Source organism: Protomyctophum parallelum, assembly GCF_964188405.1.
Source record: "Protomyctophum parallelum genome assembly, chromosome: 1".
Lineage (NCBI taxonomy): Eukaryota > Metazoa > Chordata > Actinopteri > Myctophiformes > Myctophidae > Protomyctophum > Protomyctophum parallelum.
In genome coordinates, this window is record NC_139697.1 from 29,465,683 (window position 1) to 29,483,866 (window position 18,184).

At 40.8% G+C, this 18,184-nt stretch overlaps 3 protein-coding genes across 6 annotated transcripts in view; all 3 read right to left on the minus strand.

Moving 5' to 3' along the window:
- LOC310861134 (tuftelin-like) overlaps positions 1–18,184 on the minus strand; it is a 200,459-nt gene that overhangs the window by 104,901 nt on the left and 77,374 nt on the right. The gene's annotated exons all lie outside the window — the stretch shown is intronic.
- On the minus strand, positions 256–7,498 carry hax1 (HCLS1 associated protein X-1). Its single transcript, XM_083767437.1, has 7 exons — positions 7,332–7,498; positions 6,429–6,685; positions 5,799–5,986; positions 5,466–5,529; positions 4,452–4,597; positions 3,646–3,766; positions 256–785 (listed from the first exon to the last, which is right to left on the minus strand). The coding sequence occupies exons 1-7, from the start codon at positions 7,406–7,408 to the stop codon at positions 718–720; spliced, it is 921 nt and encodes a 306-aa protein (XP_083623563.1). The 5' UTR covers positions 7,409–7,498; the 3' UTR covers positions 256–717.
- ubap2l (ubiquitin associated protein 2-like) overlaps positions 10,642–18,184 on the minus strand; it is a 42,919-nt gene continuing 35,376 nt past the window's right edge. For 3 of the 4 annotated variants that reach the window (XM_083774518.1, XM_083774519.1, XM_083774517.1), the window contains exons 27-30: positions 17,377–17,502; positions 14,545–14,612; positions 14,118–14,312; positions 10,642–12,808 (exon numbers count right to left, since the gene is read on the minus strand). In XM_083774518.1, the coding sequence (XP_083630644.1) occupies positions 12,713–12,808; positions 14,118–14,312; positions 14,545–14,612; positions 17,377–17,502 (485 nt within the window). In that variant the 3' untranslated portion in view covers positions 10,642–12,712. The remainder of the gene's footprint in view (positions 12,809–14,117; positions 14,313–14,544; positions 14,613–17,376; positions 17,503–18,184) is intronic. The other variant, XM_083774520.1, reaches the window with a different exon arrangement.

Here is an 18,184-nt window from a genome sequence, read left to right on the forward strand (position 1 = left end):
TGTGTTTGAATCAGACTATAAAAAATTCACCTGTGTGAAGTGAGGGGCGCTCACTTCGCATTATCTAACGTTTGAGTGACGTTTGTTTGCTCAGTAGTTGCTGATGTCTGCTCAGGAGGTTTGAGTGTTTGCTCAGACCGATTTATTTTTTAGAGGGAACATTGATTACAACTATGCTTATGTAGTTCAATATTGACAACCAGGAATGAATTAACAACCAACACTGAAGTAAATATATTATTTTATTTTGCCATTCATACACACACATTTATATAGCCCTACACACCATCTGCAGGACATTACAAAAATAACCTTTTAATTTTTAATTTAATTGTTTGTGTCTCACTCTGCGAGGAAAAATAACTAGTCAACAGGATTGGCAGCCTCTTCTCTAGGTGGTTTAATGGAAAGAGCAGTCCATCTTAGAACGTATATTAAGCCTCTTTTAGTGGCAAACAATCAAGAGAGTGAGAAAGAGAAGAGAGAATGTGAGAGAGAGTGTTCATACAAAATAAAAAGGTCTCACATCTGCTATAAAACTCCAACACTAAAACTCAAAACTATCTTCATGCTCCATGCAGTCTGGAGCATGTAGGAACTATCTTCATGCTCCATGCAGTCTGGAGCATGTAGGAACTATCTTCATGCTCCATGCAGTCTGGAGCATGTAGGAACTATCTTCATGCTCCATGCAGTCTGGAGCATGTAGGCTACAAGTTACTTGAAAAATAACTTTGAGAAAAATGACCCATCATCCCTCATGTCAGAAAAAGGGGTTTCACCACCTGGGGGAAAAAAGAGGGGAAAACATATAGTTAGAAAACTCTCTTGTAAAAAACCTTATGGTAAGGATTCGGAACAATCGTTTTACAGCAGGTATTATGGTATGTTTATAATGTCGGTATTTAGGTAAGAAATGCCATTTTACAGCACTGGGCAATAATGTAAGAAACTTTACAGTAGGCAATAGTAGGCATGTAGCATACACTCCTTTCCAGCACAACCGATGGAAGCTATTGATAATATTTAGGTTAATTTGTTTTTTTAAATACTGATTCATTGGCAAAGGCTGATACTCACACACACACTTTTAGGAAGGATCCCTCAAATTTGGTCAAATCAAAGAGTTGTGACAAAAATAAGTAGTTAGCTACTACGTGGCTAACTAGCCATAGTATCTGACACAAAGTACTGTAATTGTGATACAAATGGGTCACATGATGGTTGTCAGGGTTATATTGAAAATTACAGCAGCATTTCACAAACCAATTAGAAAATTGCCATGAAACTAACATAGGAGTCAGAGCATGCTTTGCTGTACTACCAAACCAATATATCAGTCTGGCTCTATTTAAATAGGTAGTCAACATTATGAACAAATTATAGTAAAGAGTCACCAGCATTACTAAATAGACCACAGATAAGGACACTCTACAGTATATTCTAAAAATAATCTTATCTGTGTGCTTCCCATCAAAAATTGTTTGACATATGCAAAAGTAAGAACGAAGGTGGGTTTGGACTTCCTCAATTCAGGTTATACTATATGGCGGCCCACTTAAACTTTATTTATCTATGGTATGACTGCTATCCTGGATGTAACCTGGAAAATTTGCCTGCATGGCTTAATATCGAGCATTCATCCTGTTCTGGCTCGTGTCTTCCTGCATTACTTAATAGCCCTATTAAGATCAAGAAAAGTACTTATGGACATAACCCCATAATTCAAAATTCTCTGAAAATATGGTCTCAGATCTTAGCATTGACAAAGGCTCCTAAAATATATTTGGATTCTCCTATATGTTCCAATCCGGCTTTTCAGCCGGGACTGGCGGACCCAGTTTTTATGTCATGGAAGGGGAAAGGTATTGTGAACCTACGAAATGTATACTTTAATCAAGGTCGTGGTAAAGGTTATCTTTCCTCTTTTCAACAGTTACCAGCTACCATCATCACATTTCTTCCGATACTTGCAATTGAGACATTTTCTTAGAACGCATATCCCACAATATGAACAACAACCCAGTCATCCAGTCTTGGACAGTTTCTTCAACACTGAGCCCTTTGAAAAAGGTGCAGTCTCAATTCTATGACACCTTAATGGCCGTGGTTAACCCATCCTCAAGCTTGTTTAAGGACAATTGGCAAAGAGAATTGGGCATAGAGATTTCAGATGGAGTATGGGAGGATTGTATCACCAACATTCACCATAGTTCTATCAATGTTAGGCACTCTCTGATTCAATTTAAGATTGTTCATAGGCTGCACTATTCCCCAACTAAATTAAACAAAATCTTTAAAGATTCCTCTCCCATGTGTGGAAAGTGTTTAACAGAACAAGGGACTTTGTCTCATCAGTTTCTTCAATGTCATAAATTGCAACGTTTCTGGAATGAAATTTTTGATTTCTTGGCTAAAGCTTATAAAAGAGACTTCCCCCCGGCACCTCTAGTTGCACTCTTCGGTGTGGTGGAACCAGATCAAGTCCAAAACAAATACGAGGTACAGGCCATCTCGCTCGCTACACTGCTAGCTAGGAAGTTAATACTACAAGCCTGGAAATCGGATAAACCTCCGACAGTTGACATGTGGCTAAGGGAGCTGGGAGGAGTGCTACATTTGGAGAAAATTAGATTTACCTTGTCGAAAAGGGAACACCTTTATCTAAAAATCTGTTCGCCCATTATTGAGATGCTTGTTACGTTGGACTGAAGTGATGGAATTCAATGTTGTTCTGCCCCGTAATGTCATCTAATTAATGTACCTATGAATGTTTGATATGTGTATATTGTATGTATGTTTATATTGTCTATGAGGGTACACATGTATGCATTTGTCTTATTTTCCATATCAGAAATGTTTTTTAGACTTGATTGTGATGTTGTTTCTGTCCTCGGAGTGCCGTGTAGTCATCAGCCTTGTCAGTTATTATTTTATTGTTTTTGTCTTTTTCTTTGAGTTATGTTTTGTCTCTTTTTATTGTAAGTCTCTTGTTTGTATGTTTTTTGCTATTTTTTGTCCGATCTGTAATTTTCTGGTAAATCATTACTGAAATGCTTTTATGCCAAAAATCATAATAAACAGATGTTTAAAAAAAAAAAAAGTTTGACATTTTTTGTATTTGATGTGGCTTTTGTGACATCAGTGTTATTGTCCTGCCTGCTGAAAATGCTAAACCGCTGAGAGACCACTAGGTGGAGCACAATCGCAATGATTGTTGACACTAAAGCCATGTTCTGCATGGGTGTCATTACAAGTCAGCTGTCTTTATCTGTCTGATCTATTCTGTGATAATTATTTTACATTCTCTAATGGTGTAAACTTCTTGTACATTAAGTAATGCAAATGACAGTAGTTCTAACAATAGTCAACTCATGAGAGCGTAAATTGAATCCAAATGGACCCGTAAAGCTGTCCATTTTACACTTTTAAGAGTTAAAGATATATAAGGGTTACCAACTCCCCTTTCTATTAGCTGGGGACCACCTGGAACCCCCTCAAGGACCACTGGTTGAAAACCACTGGACTATACAGTATGATACAATATAGCAATAGTATGTACTGATATGGAAACTGCAAAAAAATAGTCATGGACTCAAAGTGTGATGTTTACGGCCTAGAGGCAGCCAGTAGTGATCAACTAACCTGGAACAAGAGGACCAATGTGATCATGTGTTTGTTTCAGGCTTCCAGAGCCTCCTGAACGTGTAACTGTGGTTTCCTCGTTCCCCTGGCCGTCTCTGACTGTTCGCCTTTCCTCTACAGTCTGACACACACACACACACACACACACACACACACACACACACACACACACACACACACACACACACACACACACACTTTATCAAAGTAGCCTGATGAAAAGAAAAAGGCTGATCAGGGCCTAATAGATCGATCTTAGATGGTTTTTTTAGGGCCTATGTCCAGCTTTGAGGGTCTGTGTAACCACAAACACGGACATTAAAGCAAATTGTGTGTGAGGGCGCAAATTGTGATTGTCCACCCGGCCAATCACAATTTTGGGTGGAAGATGTGCCATTGGTTGAGAATGAGATGATGTATGATGACATAATTATGATGATAAGAGCGGCCCTCACTTCACACAGGTGTGATTTTTAGATAGACAATCAATCAATCAGTTAGTTGTATGCATTATGTATAGAAATTGTGTGATGCTTTAGTATTAATGTACAGAATCAGAATAAGCTCACAGACTATACTGTTTTTGCCTGTTGTCTGCCCGATTCCCCCCACCCCATCCACCTGACCTACCCCAGATGTCATGGCTTTATTGGGTTTTTATTTTATTTTTAAGCACTACCATACATAGTACTGCAGGGCAGATTTTATGTATTTTTAAATGATCAAATAAAGTCAATCAATATGTTAATTTATTTTTACAGATATCTCATACTGGTACAACTCTAACATGACATGAGTTGTCTCACCCCATCAGGTTTCACCACCTTGGTGACGGTGACAGATTGGAAGAAGGAACGAATCCTGGGCTGATTTGGTGACTCCGTGGGGGGTGGGGTCAGAATCTGGTCCAGGACCTGGTCCAGACCTCCCGAGGACACAGCAGAATCCAGATCTGCACAGGAGAACACCACAGTGGCTTTTTGTAGATATCGTCGCTGTCGGGGTGGCCCCTCGCCCACTCGGTGGCGCGCTATGAGCTTGTAGATCTGCTATTTTTCAATAGCTAAAGCATAACATAATGCTAACACCAAAAGGGGTTCCCGCCCAAAATGGGTTAAACAGACTTATAGCTTGTTACGTAGACAGCACTAGAATTGCATTCTATGTAGTCATAGCACTTTATAGTACACAATTACACATGTATAATATATAATATAGTATAGTATGTATAGTTTAGATACTCCACTGTTACGTTCTTAGCTTACGCATGTTTCATGATAACTACTTTTTATATATGTGATGTATGCCATGCTTTTTGTTATTGCTTAATGTAAATCGCTCTGGATTAAGAGCATCTGCTAAATGCCTAAATTGTAAATTGTAATTGTATACCTAGGTAGGAAACGTCCAAAACGGTTACTTTTCAGGAATTGGCAAAAAATAACCAGTATTCCAAATGCATTCTATGTAGTTAGTATTTAGTCACAACAAGCTCTTGTTAATGAAAGGCCTATTCATAGTCCAGTGTGTAGAGGTGACCACTGGTGTTAGTAAAAACAGAGAGATGTGATGTGCGAGCGGTGGCGTGACGTCATGTCATTTTCGGTGGTCACCTCTTCATTCATTGGTTCAATATTTCTAAAATTCACACTAAATCACTTTCACTTTCAAAATATTTCAGAAATGTAGATCTGCTATTCTAGCATAACACTTTAAGTAGGGAATTAACTTAATTAAATTAACTTAATTAACTTAAATTAAGGAAAATAAATAAGGTTAAAATATGGATATATATGGTACCAATGTGAGCTTGTGTCTACCTGTGTCTTCCCTCGTCTCTTGTGCCCTCGGTGGTCCCCCTCTCCAAATATCGGAATGTCTGAACTGAGGACAGAAACGTTTCTAGTCATGAAAGCCTCAATTGTACACTTACTATCCCACGGCCACGTATTCCTGATGAAGATCCACAGGATCAACAGACAAATAAATAAAGGCGTATGTGTGTGACCAAAATGGTGTGTGGGCTCCATCCATCTCTAAACTGAAGTCTCTTTAGCACAGCACCCACCTGTCGATGGTTACGTAATAAAAATAATAATCTAGAGGATAATAATCAACATGTTGTTACAAGGAGGGGTTACAGTCTTGATTACCTTTGGGGTCCAGTCGCGGAATGGAGAACTGGGCAAGTGTGGGGCCCCAGAAGGAGGCTCTCCTGATGATGGGGGTCCTTCTTGGAGGGGACATTTCAACATAAAATCTCTCAGAACATTCCCACTTGATTCTCCATGACTGTGACCAGGCCTGTCCTGTGGTGGGGGTGGCATGATACTGGGCCCACCTTTCACATGACAAAAGGAAAATGTTGTCATTTTATCATCTACTCAGGCTTATGTGACCCCAGAAAGTTTAGTTGCTCGATTCAGTATTTAGATATGTGATATTAATTTTAGCTGCCCCGCCACCTTCCTATTAAAACCCATTGTAACTTCAAACTTCATTTGAACCATGATAGATTACTCAAAAACACCCAACCTTTTTCCTGGTGACTGATATTGTCCCTCTAATATGTGCTCCAGAAAAACACCCAAAATAATTAAAAAATAAATAATCACGCAAAATAGGGCCCATTAGTGTTAATTTTCCATTTCCACTTGCACTCACTTTAGATTAAACAGATTAAAGTCCAACATTGGCAAAGGTTCCCTTTTAATCAAAACAACTCATAGAGAAGAACAATAAGTTGTTTTAGACTGAGTGGGAAAGGGACTAAGCTATAATACCAAAGTGTCCTCCAGGCCCAGCCTGTCCTTCCCAACGACCCAGCTGGGAGAAGATTTCCTCCATCTCCCTGAAAACCTGGCCAAACACAGGTGACTCTTGGATTCTGATTCCACTGGGTCCAACGCTGAAGCCAAACCTAAACGCATCATCAAGGGTATCTTGCTGATCTCCATGATAGTCACTGTCGTAAAATCCACCCTCGTCATCTTCGTCTTCATCGTCATCATCATGAGTCATAGCATCAAAGAAAGGGTCCCTGTTAAATGAAGTGTATGGATAGATTAAATACATGCCCATGAAAATCCAAACAACAAGTGGAAATTCTACATTACCATTGCAAGGTATCTAGAACTAGATATTCGTAGGAACCGCCAGTTGCCTTAATACTGTGTGACATTTAGATTTTTGGGGGGGGGGAAATATATTAGACACTTTTAATCCAGAATGGATCAATGTCTCTATGTCCATGGGCCACATACTGTACAAAACAAAAATAAAATGAACAAACAAAAAAGGAACTTTCAAAGGGCACATTGCTGTCCAGAGGGCAAAATGGCAGGTGCTTTAGCACCACTTGGTGTCTGCAATTTGTAACTGGTCCTAGAAAAGTCCAGAAATGTGTTTCTATCTAAGGCTCTGAGCTGTACATACTGTACTAGTGTTGGTGTCTTGTATATTAAATATATTGATGAATTGAATACACAAGACCACATGGAAACAAGCCATATATGGCTTTTTTGTTATCCTATTAGCATCATTGTAATCGTTCGATTGGTTTCACTGTACTATTTGCAAACCGTTAGCTGTGCCTGAAAACAACAAATTGGACCCCCAGACGGGTACCTCTAGCTGCTAGCTAGTCTGCTAGCACCTGTTCTCGTTTACCGTAACTTAAACCTCACCTTCGGCAATCCCCATCCCCACGATGGTGGGCGCCAGGAACCCCAAAGAATCCACGAAATAAGTCAAAAACGCTCATTTAAATGCCAGCTGTTGTATAAAACTCAATTCATCGCCATGTGTGTTGATGCCCAGGCAGGAAGGAGTGTTTCAAAATGTCAACAACGCCGTAAAATGTTCTCGATGTCTCTGGAAATGACGCAGCAGGCAATCCGTCGCAATTCTAGTTTTACCGTAACGATCACAAACAAGGCACGTCAGAAAGTAATCGGTAGAATCCCCCATCCCCTTGTGAAATCTGTGAACTACGATAGTGACAGTGTCACTGTCAGTGATGCCCAAAATAATTGGAAATCTCCAAAAAATTGTGTCTGGACTCTCTGGAGTGAAGAGGCACTTAAATGTTTTTGGGTAATGCCAAATCCGTGTTTTATTTGATCAGGTCCAGACTATGCAGGAGATGAATAAAAATGATAATTTGAAATATTTCAATTTCTGTGCAATGAATATATGATTGCGAATGCACTAAGCACTAACTATGAGACCCTGCAGATCATGTCTGTCTGTGTGTGTGTCTGTCCCGCTGTGACACCACCCGCCCACCACCAGAGGGCGCAGCTGTATCACACAAAACACACACACGCACGCACTCACACACACACACACACACACACACACAACTTAACTTAAAAAAAACTTAACTTTAAAAAAAACCTTTAAAAACACTTAACTTCAAAAAACTTAACTTAAAAATAAAATTTAAAAAAAACACAAAAAAGAGAACTTTAAAAAGAAAACCTTAAAAAAGTATAATTTATTAGTGTGGTTGCCCGAATGGGCCCGAATGGGCAACCAGACTCTAGTAACTGTGACACTTTATTATTTCACTGGAGTAGTCTTCTCTCCTTTATTTTGACGCTTTATACCTCCCACACTGTACGCTGTACGCACTTGAGCCATATGTCAAATTGACCGGAAAAATCGGGAATCGTGTGCTTGTATTTTGTTAAGAGAAATGTTGTATAGTTTAATTGATATGAATTTATTAGTGAATTAAATTTCCCCATTGACATGAATGGGAAAAGGCAAAAATTCACATTCAAGTATTTGTTCCTCGGAGACTGTAATCACTATAGTTACAAAACTTTTAGGGATAATTCAACATTATCCCTAAAATTATTTAACCCTACAATTTTATCGGTCGGCCTCATGGTGGCGCTATAACAGCCCACTTTACCTTTTGGCTTATAACTCTTGAACCGTAGGTCGTAAAATCAAAATTATTTTTTCCCTGGATTCCTTGGGTCATGACGCATCTCCCCATATAGGCCACGCCCATTTCCGCCATGATAGATTTTCCGCCATTTTGAATTTTGTCCAAAACAAACTTTTTGCTTTTCCTCCTACATATTTTGTCCAAATCTCACAGAAATCGGCACACATGATCTCTGGACATATCTGATTAAAACACCAAATGCAGAATTTTGGTAGTGCGTATCGTTCGGCCGTAATCGTCTTCCGAAGTTAGTAGGAGGGGCCTATATCACAAAAATGCCATAAATCACGAACGGAATGTCCAATCCATCCCAAATTTTTAATCACATGTCCGGGGTGGTTCAATCAACCAAGTTCTAAAAGCAATTCCATTTTCATCCATAGGGGGCGCCGCAAATGCGAGAAATGTAACCGTTTGTCGCAAAAACATGAATTTCGGGGGTTAAATCCCCTCTGAATTACTTACGCATGATCTAAGGCGTGACTTGAAATTGTAATTGGCTGGCAATATTAGTGGGAGGGGCATATGTAAGCCACTGCGGCAACCACACTCTGCAATTTTTTTAAATTGCGAATTTTCTAGTTCTAATTGTTATTGCCATTTACGAGCTGCGTTCGCTTCCCGCGTTTGCGCGTCTTACTTGTATATTAGTTCAAATTAAATACAGTACAAATGAACTTCTCCATCATATTCTTTATCTTTTGATGTTACCCCGGCTTAACCGTGTGTTTATTTATTTATCTTCTTATGTTAATATTGCCTCCTACAAGAGAGAATGGGCACCACTGTCCACTGTTGTGTTGGGGGTGGGGATATGCATTATGGGCTAGTAATCAGTGCTTACTGTTTTTGTAACACTTGCTATCTCAACCAATGGTCCATTGACTAATTTGACTATACTAAAATCCTAATGACTCGACCAGAAGTATGCTCCCCCTTCCCCCTCTGGCTCCAACTCCCTTTTTCTGTTTAATTTCTTGACCTCCAAATTGTCAATAAATGATATAGGTCACCAGGACTAGTTTCTCAACTACTGAAAAGACAATTTAAAAAAAAATCAACAAATCCTACATTACTATTGGTCAGGGACCACATGTATGCAATACCTTCACGGACCATCATTGGTCCACGGACACCTGTTGAAAACCACTAGCCTAGAAGATGGGATGGAGCTGATGGACATACAGTTGGTCATATTAGTCACAGGTAACATCCAGACTTGCGAGGCACCAAACTTGGCACAAACTAGTCTTCAGGAGTCTGCCATGTAAATAGTCAAACCAGACAGGGCACCCAGGTCAAGGGGACACGCTGTCGAGGCGCACGTACCATTGTGCCAATTTGCATCAAACTTGGCACAAGTTCAGGGGTCTGTCAAGATAATGCTCACCAGGGGTCACTTTGTGCAACCCAACTTACTGTCATGGGCCACACCAATCCTGTTCGGAGCATTGGCACAATAATTGTCATACCAAAAACCTAAATTGCACATATGGGGTGCTACATAAGTGTTACAGCAGTGACTAACAATGTTGAACACTTCAAATGGTCATATGTTGGTGACCATTGATCTGATCAACGCATGTAACAGTATAGGACTAGTTTGATTTGCCTTTTTTACCCCTGTACATTTTTCTTGCTTAATAACTTACTGCAAAATGCAATATTCCACAGTCACTTGTTGAATTTGCACTTTAAGACTTACAAGTATAGTACGGGTAATGAATTAGGATTCCATAAAGTGTACTTTGCAGCATTGTTTTTGTTTGTTAAATCACACCCTGCCTATGTTTACTCTGTGAGGACCAGCAGCAGTGGTGTGTGCGGGTATACATCTATAATAAGACATGAACTTGATGGAATGCTTTCAGATTAAACATGTGTAGAGTGAATACAAAGATTTATGTGATGAAGTAAATCGTTTAGCCAGGCATATACATAAATGTCTTTTCTGTAAAATCAACAACCAGATTCTAAACCAAACACTAGTTCTGAATGAGTATAAAATGACAAAGAACAAACGAAATGCAACTGTATGGAGAAACACTGTTTAAGTTTTATTTGGTACTGCTGGTCCTCCAGAGTCAACTATTAAGTTAACACAGCCCTTTAACGCACACCTACAACCAAACACCCTTTTCCTTAGTTCTAGGTGGGCATGTTTACATGCACACAATTAGATTATAATACAATACTCCAACATCATGATAGTCTGATTACCAACTTCCACGGTGGCATGATTATGGATTCTAATTAAAACGTGACAAGTGGTGAAGACAACAAATAATTGTGAATCTCAATGAATACCATCCTGAGTAAACTAATCCATCAAATACATCCTAGGTTGTTCATTAGGAAAAAATAAAATAAACCAACTTAATCTTATTGTTCACAGTAACTGAAGTATTGTGTGCATGTAAACATCCAGTGATGCGAAATGTAGCACAGGCCGAGAATTGGTCAGCGTTCTCCTGAACACACCGTTCCACTGTTACAGTAAGTTGAAAAAGATATATGTAGACTATTAAAATTGAATTTCACATTTCAATTTGTCAAATGACTCAAAAGGCCAACTAGCAGAATGACAGCCCACAGTACACGTGTAGGGCATCACAAACAGACTTTGAAAGAAATGCTGCCATATTTACAAGCCACAGGATACAAAAATAAAGTTTCTTAAAAAAAAAGAAAAAAAAAAAAAGAAAAAGACATTCACATCCAAAATGATGAAAATGTCTTTTTCCTGTTTATTTACTTAATATTTATATATTTTTTACAAAATAAAAAACATATGAAACCAAAAATCTAAACAAAAAAGCTAACAAGTCTGCGAGGATTTGAGAAGGGAAAGGGGGCATCAAACAAACAAGGACTACAGTACTTGTGTTTATATATATAGTATATATATATGTACAAGACAAGTTTATCCATTTAAATTCTTTTTTAAATGCACGGTACAAAAAAAAATGTCACTGACAGAAAAACCCCAAAACAAAACAGTACAATTCTGTCCGTCTGAAATCACTGCTTCCATTATAAGTGGAGGACAAGGGAGGGGCCTTGTGTAGAGGGAGGGGGGGGGGTACTTAGAAAAACAAAGTCACTCATACGCATTAGGTTAGAAGGCAGACGGGGTGTGTATAGGTCTTGTTCACTCTCACCATCTCTTCCAGAATTGGTGGGAATTTATGTATTAACATTTATATTCCAGATATTGTACATTATCAAGTTAATGGAAAATAATTTTGTACACTTCTACGTCTTATGTGATAAGACAAAAAAACTGCACACACAGCCTCCTGAATGTACAACCACGTGCTCAGGCACACAAAACACCCAACAAATACATTCTCCTCACATTCCAAGCCAGCACACGCACTTACACACAAACTCAGACTCGCAGACATGCACACATACATATAATATTCTATATTTGGTAAAAAATAAACTTCACTGCCAATTGGGAGAATGACTTTTGAAGCTTAAAACAATGTCTAAAATAAATCTGAAAAACAAAAGAAAAATGGGTTGGATACTGTGTGTTGGGGGTATTTTCATATACAGTAAGTGGGGATTCGAGTGTGAAAAATACAAACCTGGCCTGCCACCCCCGCCCTACCTTCAGATATTTCTTAGTTTGTCCTCATAAAAAAAAAGGTGAAAAGGGTATCAACCAAAAAGCAAACATTCATTCTTTTAGAAAACATCTCTATGTTACACACATCTGAAATTAAGGGGGGTTTGAACATGATACAAATTTCCCAACACTCAATATTTCAGCTCTTTTAACGGTGCATCACTACTACAACCATAAAACCATTTAGCTCCAGCTCCCCTCTCTCAAGACTGCCCATGACCCTCCTGCACGTCCCGGTGTTTCTTTCGGCACAGCGCCACCTCTGGCAGGGGGACGGGAAAGAACTGCTAGGTGTTATGAGCCGAGAGCATGGAGGGAATCTCTATATCAGAGAGCGAGAGACAGAGAAAAAGGAAGAGAGAGAAAATGACACAGAGACCATTTGTGGGGTGGGCGGGGAAGTATGGGCCCCCTCTGTGGCCCCAGTTTCTGTCAAGACTTGGAACACCAAGGGGCCCAGACGGTGGATGCTAGTTGGTCCCCCAGCTATAGCTGTTATATGCAGTCTTGTTGATCTGAGACTTCTGTTGAATGGAGGCGTTCTGGCTGCGCTGTCCAGTGCCGCTCTGTGGGTAGAGAGGATCGTAAGCATTTCATCCCATTCATTGTGGATTTCTGTGTCAACTATAAAAACAATTGGGAAATACAGATGTTTATTTAACAATTTGACCGATATTCATTCACTCTTTTAATGTCAAGGAAACAAATCTTCATTATATTGTTAGTATTGCTGCCCTTCAACATACTATGTTTTACTGAGCACAAATGAAACCATGTAGCTTTATCAAACACCACATTATGGTCCGCTGGTATCGTGAATGTCATATTATTTGCCGACTAACCAGCAGGCTCTTTACACCTTGTTCCGCCTTGTTTATGTTGAATTTGCTAAAGCATCATTTTTGGAAAAAACTAAAAACAAACATATGCCCAGTCACCATGCTGCACCTGTGATGTTCCTTTTTACTGACAGAATGCACAGAATTTCAATAAGCAACTGAAAAACACCTTATTTCAATGGTAGTGGGTGGAGAGAAAGGATTTTTGTTCAACCACGAAACGGCAACCAATGGGTGCAAAGAGGGGCACAGCCATGGGCGGGAATTGACAAAGGGTGAACTAGAAAAGTGCCCCCCTAGTAGGAAAGTCCGTGAAATTGCAAGCTGCGTTCATGATTTGAAGCTTTTTGTTCAAAACGGGCCAATGCTGCAAACTTTGAAAGCCAATCTTAGCAAATTAGGATGGAATATGAAATATCGGACAGATCCGTCTTGAAGACATGACTATAGTCAAAGTCATACGATTAGCCACACACTGTTCTCCGCATTTGACCCATCTCTTGGAATCATTAGTTGATTTGACCCCCAATCCAACCCATTGATGCCGAGAGGCATTGGGTCCCATTTTTACAGTCTTTGGTATGACCCGGCCGGGGATCGAACCTCCGACTTCCCACTGTCTGGCTACTGTCTGGTGAGATAGAGATACTGTGTAACGATTTGCGGGATTTTTGGACAGAATCTGGAGGAGTAATATCAAAAACCTCCTGGTATATAACAGGATATAACAGGCCGCTGTGGAAAATTTGGGGCAGAGGTTCATCGTTGGCACGACGTGTGTGCACAAAATTGTGTGTGCACAAAATTTGGCATCGACCGGGTTAACGGTGCCGGATATTAGCTGGTAACAGACGGACGCACACACACGGACGGAGTGCAAAACATACTCTCTCTCCTCATGCCTTCGGCCTGGTGGAGACAATTATATTGACCAATAATCGGTGCATCCGATTCGCCATGTGTCAGTCGCCATGACTGACACATTTCCTGTTGACAGATAAGAAAATAAACCGTAAAATGTTTCAGAATAATCTACCTGTCCATCCTGTTGAAGGTGGTGGTGCAGGATTTGAGAGTGAGGCTGCTGATGCGGTGCCAGGATGTGCATGAATGGAGCCGGGGCGTAGCCAGCAGCAGCGGGGGGGTTGATGGGTCCACCACTGCCCAGGGCCGAGGGCAGGCTGAAGGATGCTGCCGGTGTACCAGCATGGAAACCCTGCTTCTCAAACGACTGCAGAAACAAAAACATTTACTAAATCGACTGCACTCGGTAGAGTACAATATCAAAGACCCCTAAGAAGATATGCGAACTGAATACTCGTGAGACAAGTGTCTGTCGACAGTGGATAATAATGGATTCTTACGCCAAAAGTGAAACTTGACACACTGGTGTTAAAAGTAATTTCCAATTGAAGACTCCATGGAGACAGTCCTGTCACCTGTCAGTGACTTGTTATACTGACCTGAGTCTTTGTGTAAACAGACCCTGAAATGTCTGGTACCCCTGTGTTGCTTGATGTCACAGAGACTCCTGAAGGGGACACAGAGGAGACAAACTTAGCCTGATAAATCTGGAAGCCAATAGTTTTTCAGAACACTTTTAAGGAAAAATCCTATGGGCATTCAGCCAGTGATTCAACAACATGATCACTGCCCAAGGGAATATTCTGTCATTTGAATTAGTGTGGCTGTAGTCTCACGTGGCCAAACTGTTGACTCTCACAATCTTCAAATGCTTCCAGCCATAAGTCTGGAGCACGAGAGCTCTGTTGATGATTAAGCGGATACCCCACTTCCGTAACATCTTTACACTAGCGAAAATGTATCCCAATATTATAGCTTGCCGCTTAGCAGAAATGGAAATTAAAAAATAAAATGTAAAGACATTTTAAATTATATTTTTGTGAACGAAAATGAGATGCCAGCTTCCAGCCTTGAATTTCAGGAGTTGTAGTTCAAGAATCTATATAACAGAGATTGTGGAATAGTTGTCTGGCTATACAAGACTAGCATGGTTGCTACAAACTGCAGTCCGTCATACAAATAAGCGTTCAAAGGGAATTCTACAGTTTACAGTGTTTTCATGTCGCCATGTGTTTACCATGATTGATGATTTTTACCAGAGTATCATTCTTGATATAGCTATGCAACTAAAGTGTATAAATGAAACGTGTATATGATGCCCATCAACAGGTCTTGTAACAAGCAAAGGATGTGATAAAAGTTCCATTAAAGGACCACTTCACCACTTTTCAACCTATCTTCATATAATAGGTCCTCACTAATAATCATGGGAAAAGAATAGCGCAATTCTTTGACTCGTTCTGTGTCTCATAGGAGTGCTGTGGGCAGTTCAGAAACCGTCCTCCAGTGACATCATCTATGGGGAATACAAGCCAATAGAAACTGCAGGCTTTCTAGTCCTGAAAAGTTGCAATGTGAAAATGGAAGCCATCGTTCTCACAAACTCGAAACATTTTTGTAAAATCTGCCTAATGATGTCACTGGAGGACGGCTTCTAAACTGCCCACAGCCCCCCTATGAGACACAGACTGAGTAGAAGAAAATCGTGGTCCTTTAATCCTGGGAAATAAAACATAATAAATGCAATAGATTAAAATAAGGTTTCGCATAATTATTTCAGAATGAATACCAACCTAAAGAGTAAAGACCCATTTTGGTGTTATTACCCTTTATGCATAACAAAATAAAAGGAAGGGGTGAGGGGACAGGATGAGATGATGAAGAGGGTAAAGGAAAAAGGAGATTTAGGGTAAAAAGAAAGTCCAGTCAGCCACAGTAGTCAAGGCACCGCTGTCTGACGGTTACCGCTATAGTTGTTCTGACTCACAGATCGCCTGTATTGCCATGGAGACGCAGAACATGGTCCCAGAATAGGAGGATGCTCAAAAACAGACATGTTTGTATATTTCAATGAGACTGAACACCTTGTTTCAAATACAAATCCCACGGTGCCAAGTTAAATGAAATTAGACAAAACTAATGTTCATAAACAGATGATTGATCGTCGAGTTAGGCAAAGTGAAAGCTTATAGTCTTTCATAAAAGTCTGACACATTCATTAGAAATTGGTTATGGATTGCCACTGTCGCCATGTGGAGAGAGAGAACAATTTGTATTTCCTAAAAATGTGCTTTCTAAAATATTAAAGAAAGAGAACCATCTCCTTTCTTTTTGTCTCCGCTTGTCCAACATGGTGGCCCTTCCCTCAAAGACACTGGTATACCCAACCTCTAAACATTCCAAGACAGGCTTCTCTTCCATTCCAACAACAGGAACATGTAAACGGATGACCAAACCCTCATACCCATCTACAGCAGGCAACATCGTTTCGACTCAGATGCCACCTCAGACAAACATATGCCTCAAAGTTCCAGACCAAGTCCATCCAGTTGAATAGTCACATAATCCTCAAGCAGTCCGTACAATCACCCTTTTGGAACACAGGATTGTGGGCAATTCCAGTACTTTATTAGCATTCTTTTTGTGCCTTTTTCACCTTGGGGGTGTGCGACCTACTTCCTCCTCAGGATAGTGGGGTAGGTACCTCTGAGAACAGCGATGGCAACGTTGGCGGAAAACAAGCACAGAGAGGGAGAAGCATGAACCACAGCTGCTCATCACCAGTTTGTAGCGTATAGGGAACCCTCATTTAACTCTCTATACTTGTGACACGTTGATTGTATACGTTTACCTTTGTTACTATTCAAATTGCTCTGGATTAAAAATAGTTAAAAAGGCCCAGATGAACACCTCTAGATGCATCAAAGTGCAGTCGGACCATAACTGCAACCACAATTGGGACAGGCATGGACCCAAAAGTAAAATGACTCCAAACCCACATGTGCGACATAAAATGTAACGAGAAACACTGGATATTTGTGTCACACATTACTAATCACAGATTGGACTCCAGCGATCACTTATATTACCAACGCAACTGATCACAGCAGAATATACAAGGCATGACTACTGCAACCGGGACTATGACCTAGTATATTTGTACAAGGCCCTGGTGATGAGTAGCTCTGGAGCAAGGGAGCTTTAACACACAATGACAGGCTGGGCGTGAAAACAAAATGGAGGCAGGCTGCAGTAGACTGTCCAGCATACATACACAGAGCAGCAGTTCTCGCTTCACATCAGCGATGAAGGAGCGGGGACGAAGAGGGAAAATAGGCGATTTTGAAGGACGGCTGATGACACAAGGAGGATGGGAGGTGGGTGGAATGGAAGTTTTATTTTTTTCTCTCTTTTCAGTTGGCGGCACTCACCGACTCCAGGCCCGGTGACAGAGCTGGCTGGCTTGTTTTGTGCGGAAGCAGCAGCGGCCACGGCAGAGCCGTATCCACCCTTACAGAAATCCCCACTCCCCGAAGCCTGGCCCATTTCCTCATAGCCTGCAACAGTCAGACACACAGCCGCAGCCCACAGCGTTAGACACACCAGGCGGGGGGAGGGGGGCGGGAGGGAGGGCAGACTCTGCTCTTAATAGTCGCTTATTTCTAACCGTTGTGGAGCACCAGGTGGGTCAGGATCAGGTTACAGTCAGAGTCTAAATCACAGCAAACTGAAATAATGCATGTGATTACATAAGATTCTGGTACCGTTTTTGTCCCAAGTGGTAAACGGCATCCACCTGGTACTGTATTATCTGCAAAACTATTTGAGCCAGGTCTGAGGGGACGGGGTGGATACGGGTAAGGGTCAGGCAGGGTGTGTACGTGTCCGAAATGGGGGCAGGGGTGGAGGCTGGGCGAGATGGCTGGTGAGCTTGGTGGGTGGTGGCGGTGGGTAATGGCAGAAAGCAGCAGACGGTGCAATTTTGTACAAATAAAAAAGGCACTGCAGTCCGTTTTGTAGGTGCACAAATTTCAACATGGTCCGAGAGTAAATTCTGTGTGAATGTCAATGTACGAAAGTACAGAATCAACATTGGATGATGGGGGGCTTTAACTGGAGTAAGGTACATCAAGAAAAGGGTCACTGTGGATAAGTGTGAGCTGGCAGCACTTAGTGTGGTGTTGACGGGGCAGTGTTGAGGGGGCCGTATTGAGTACTACAGTGTTGGAGGGGACAATG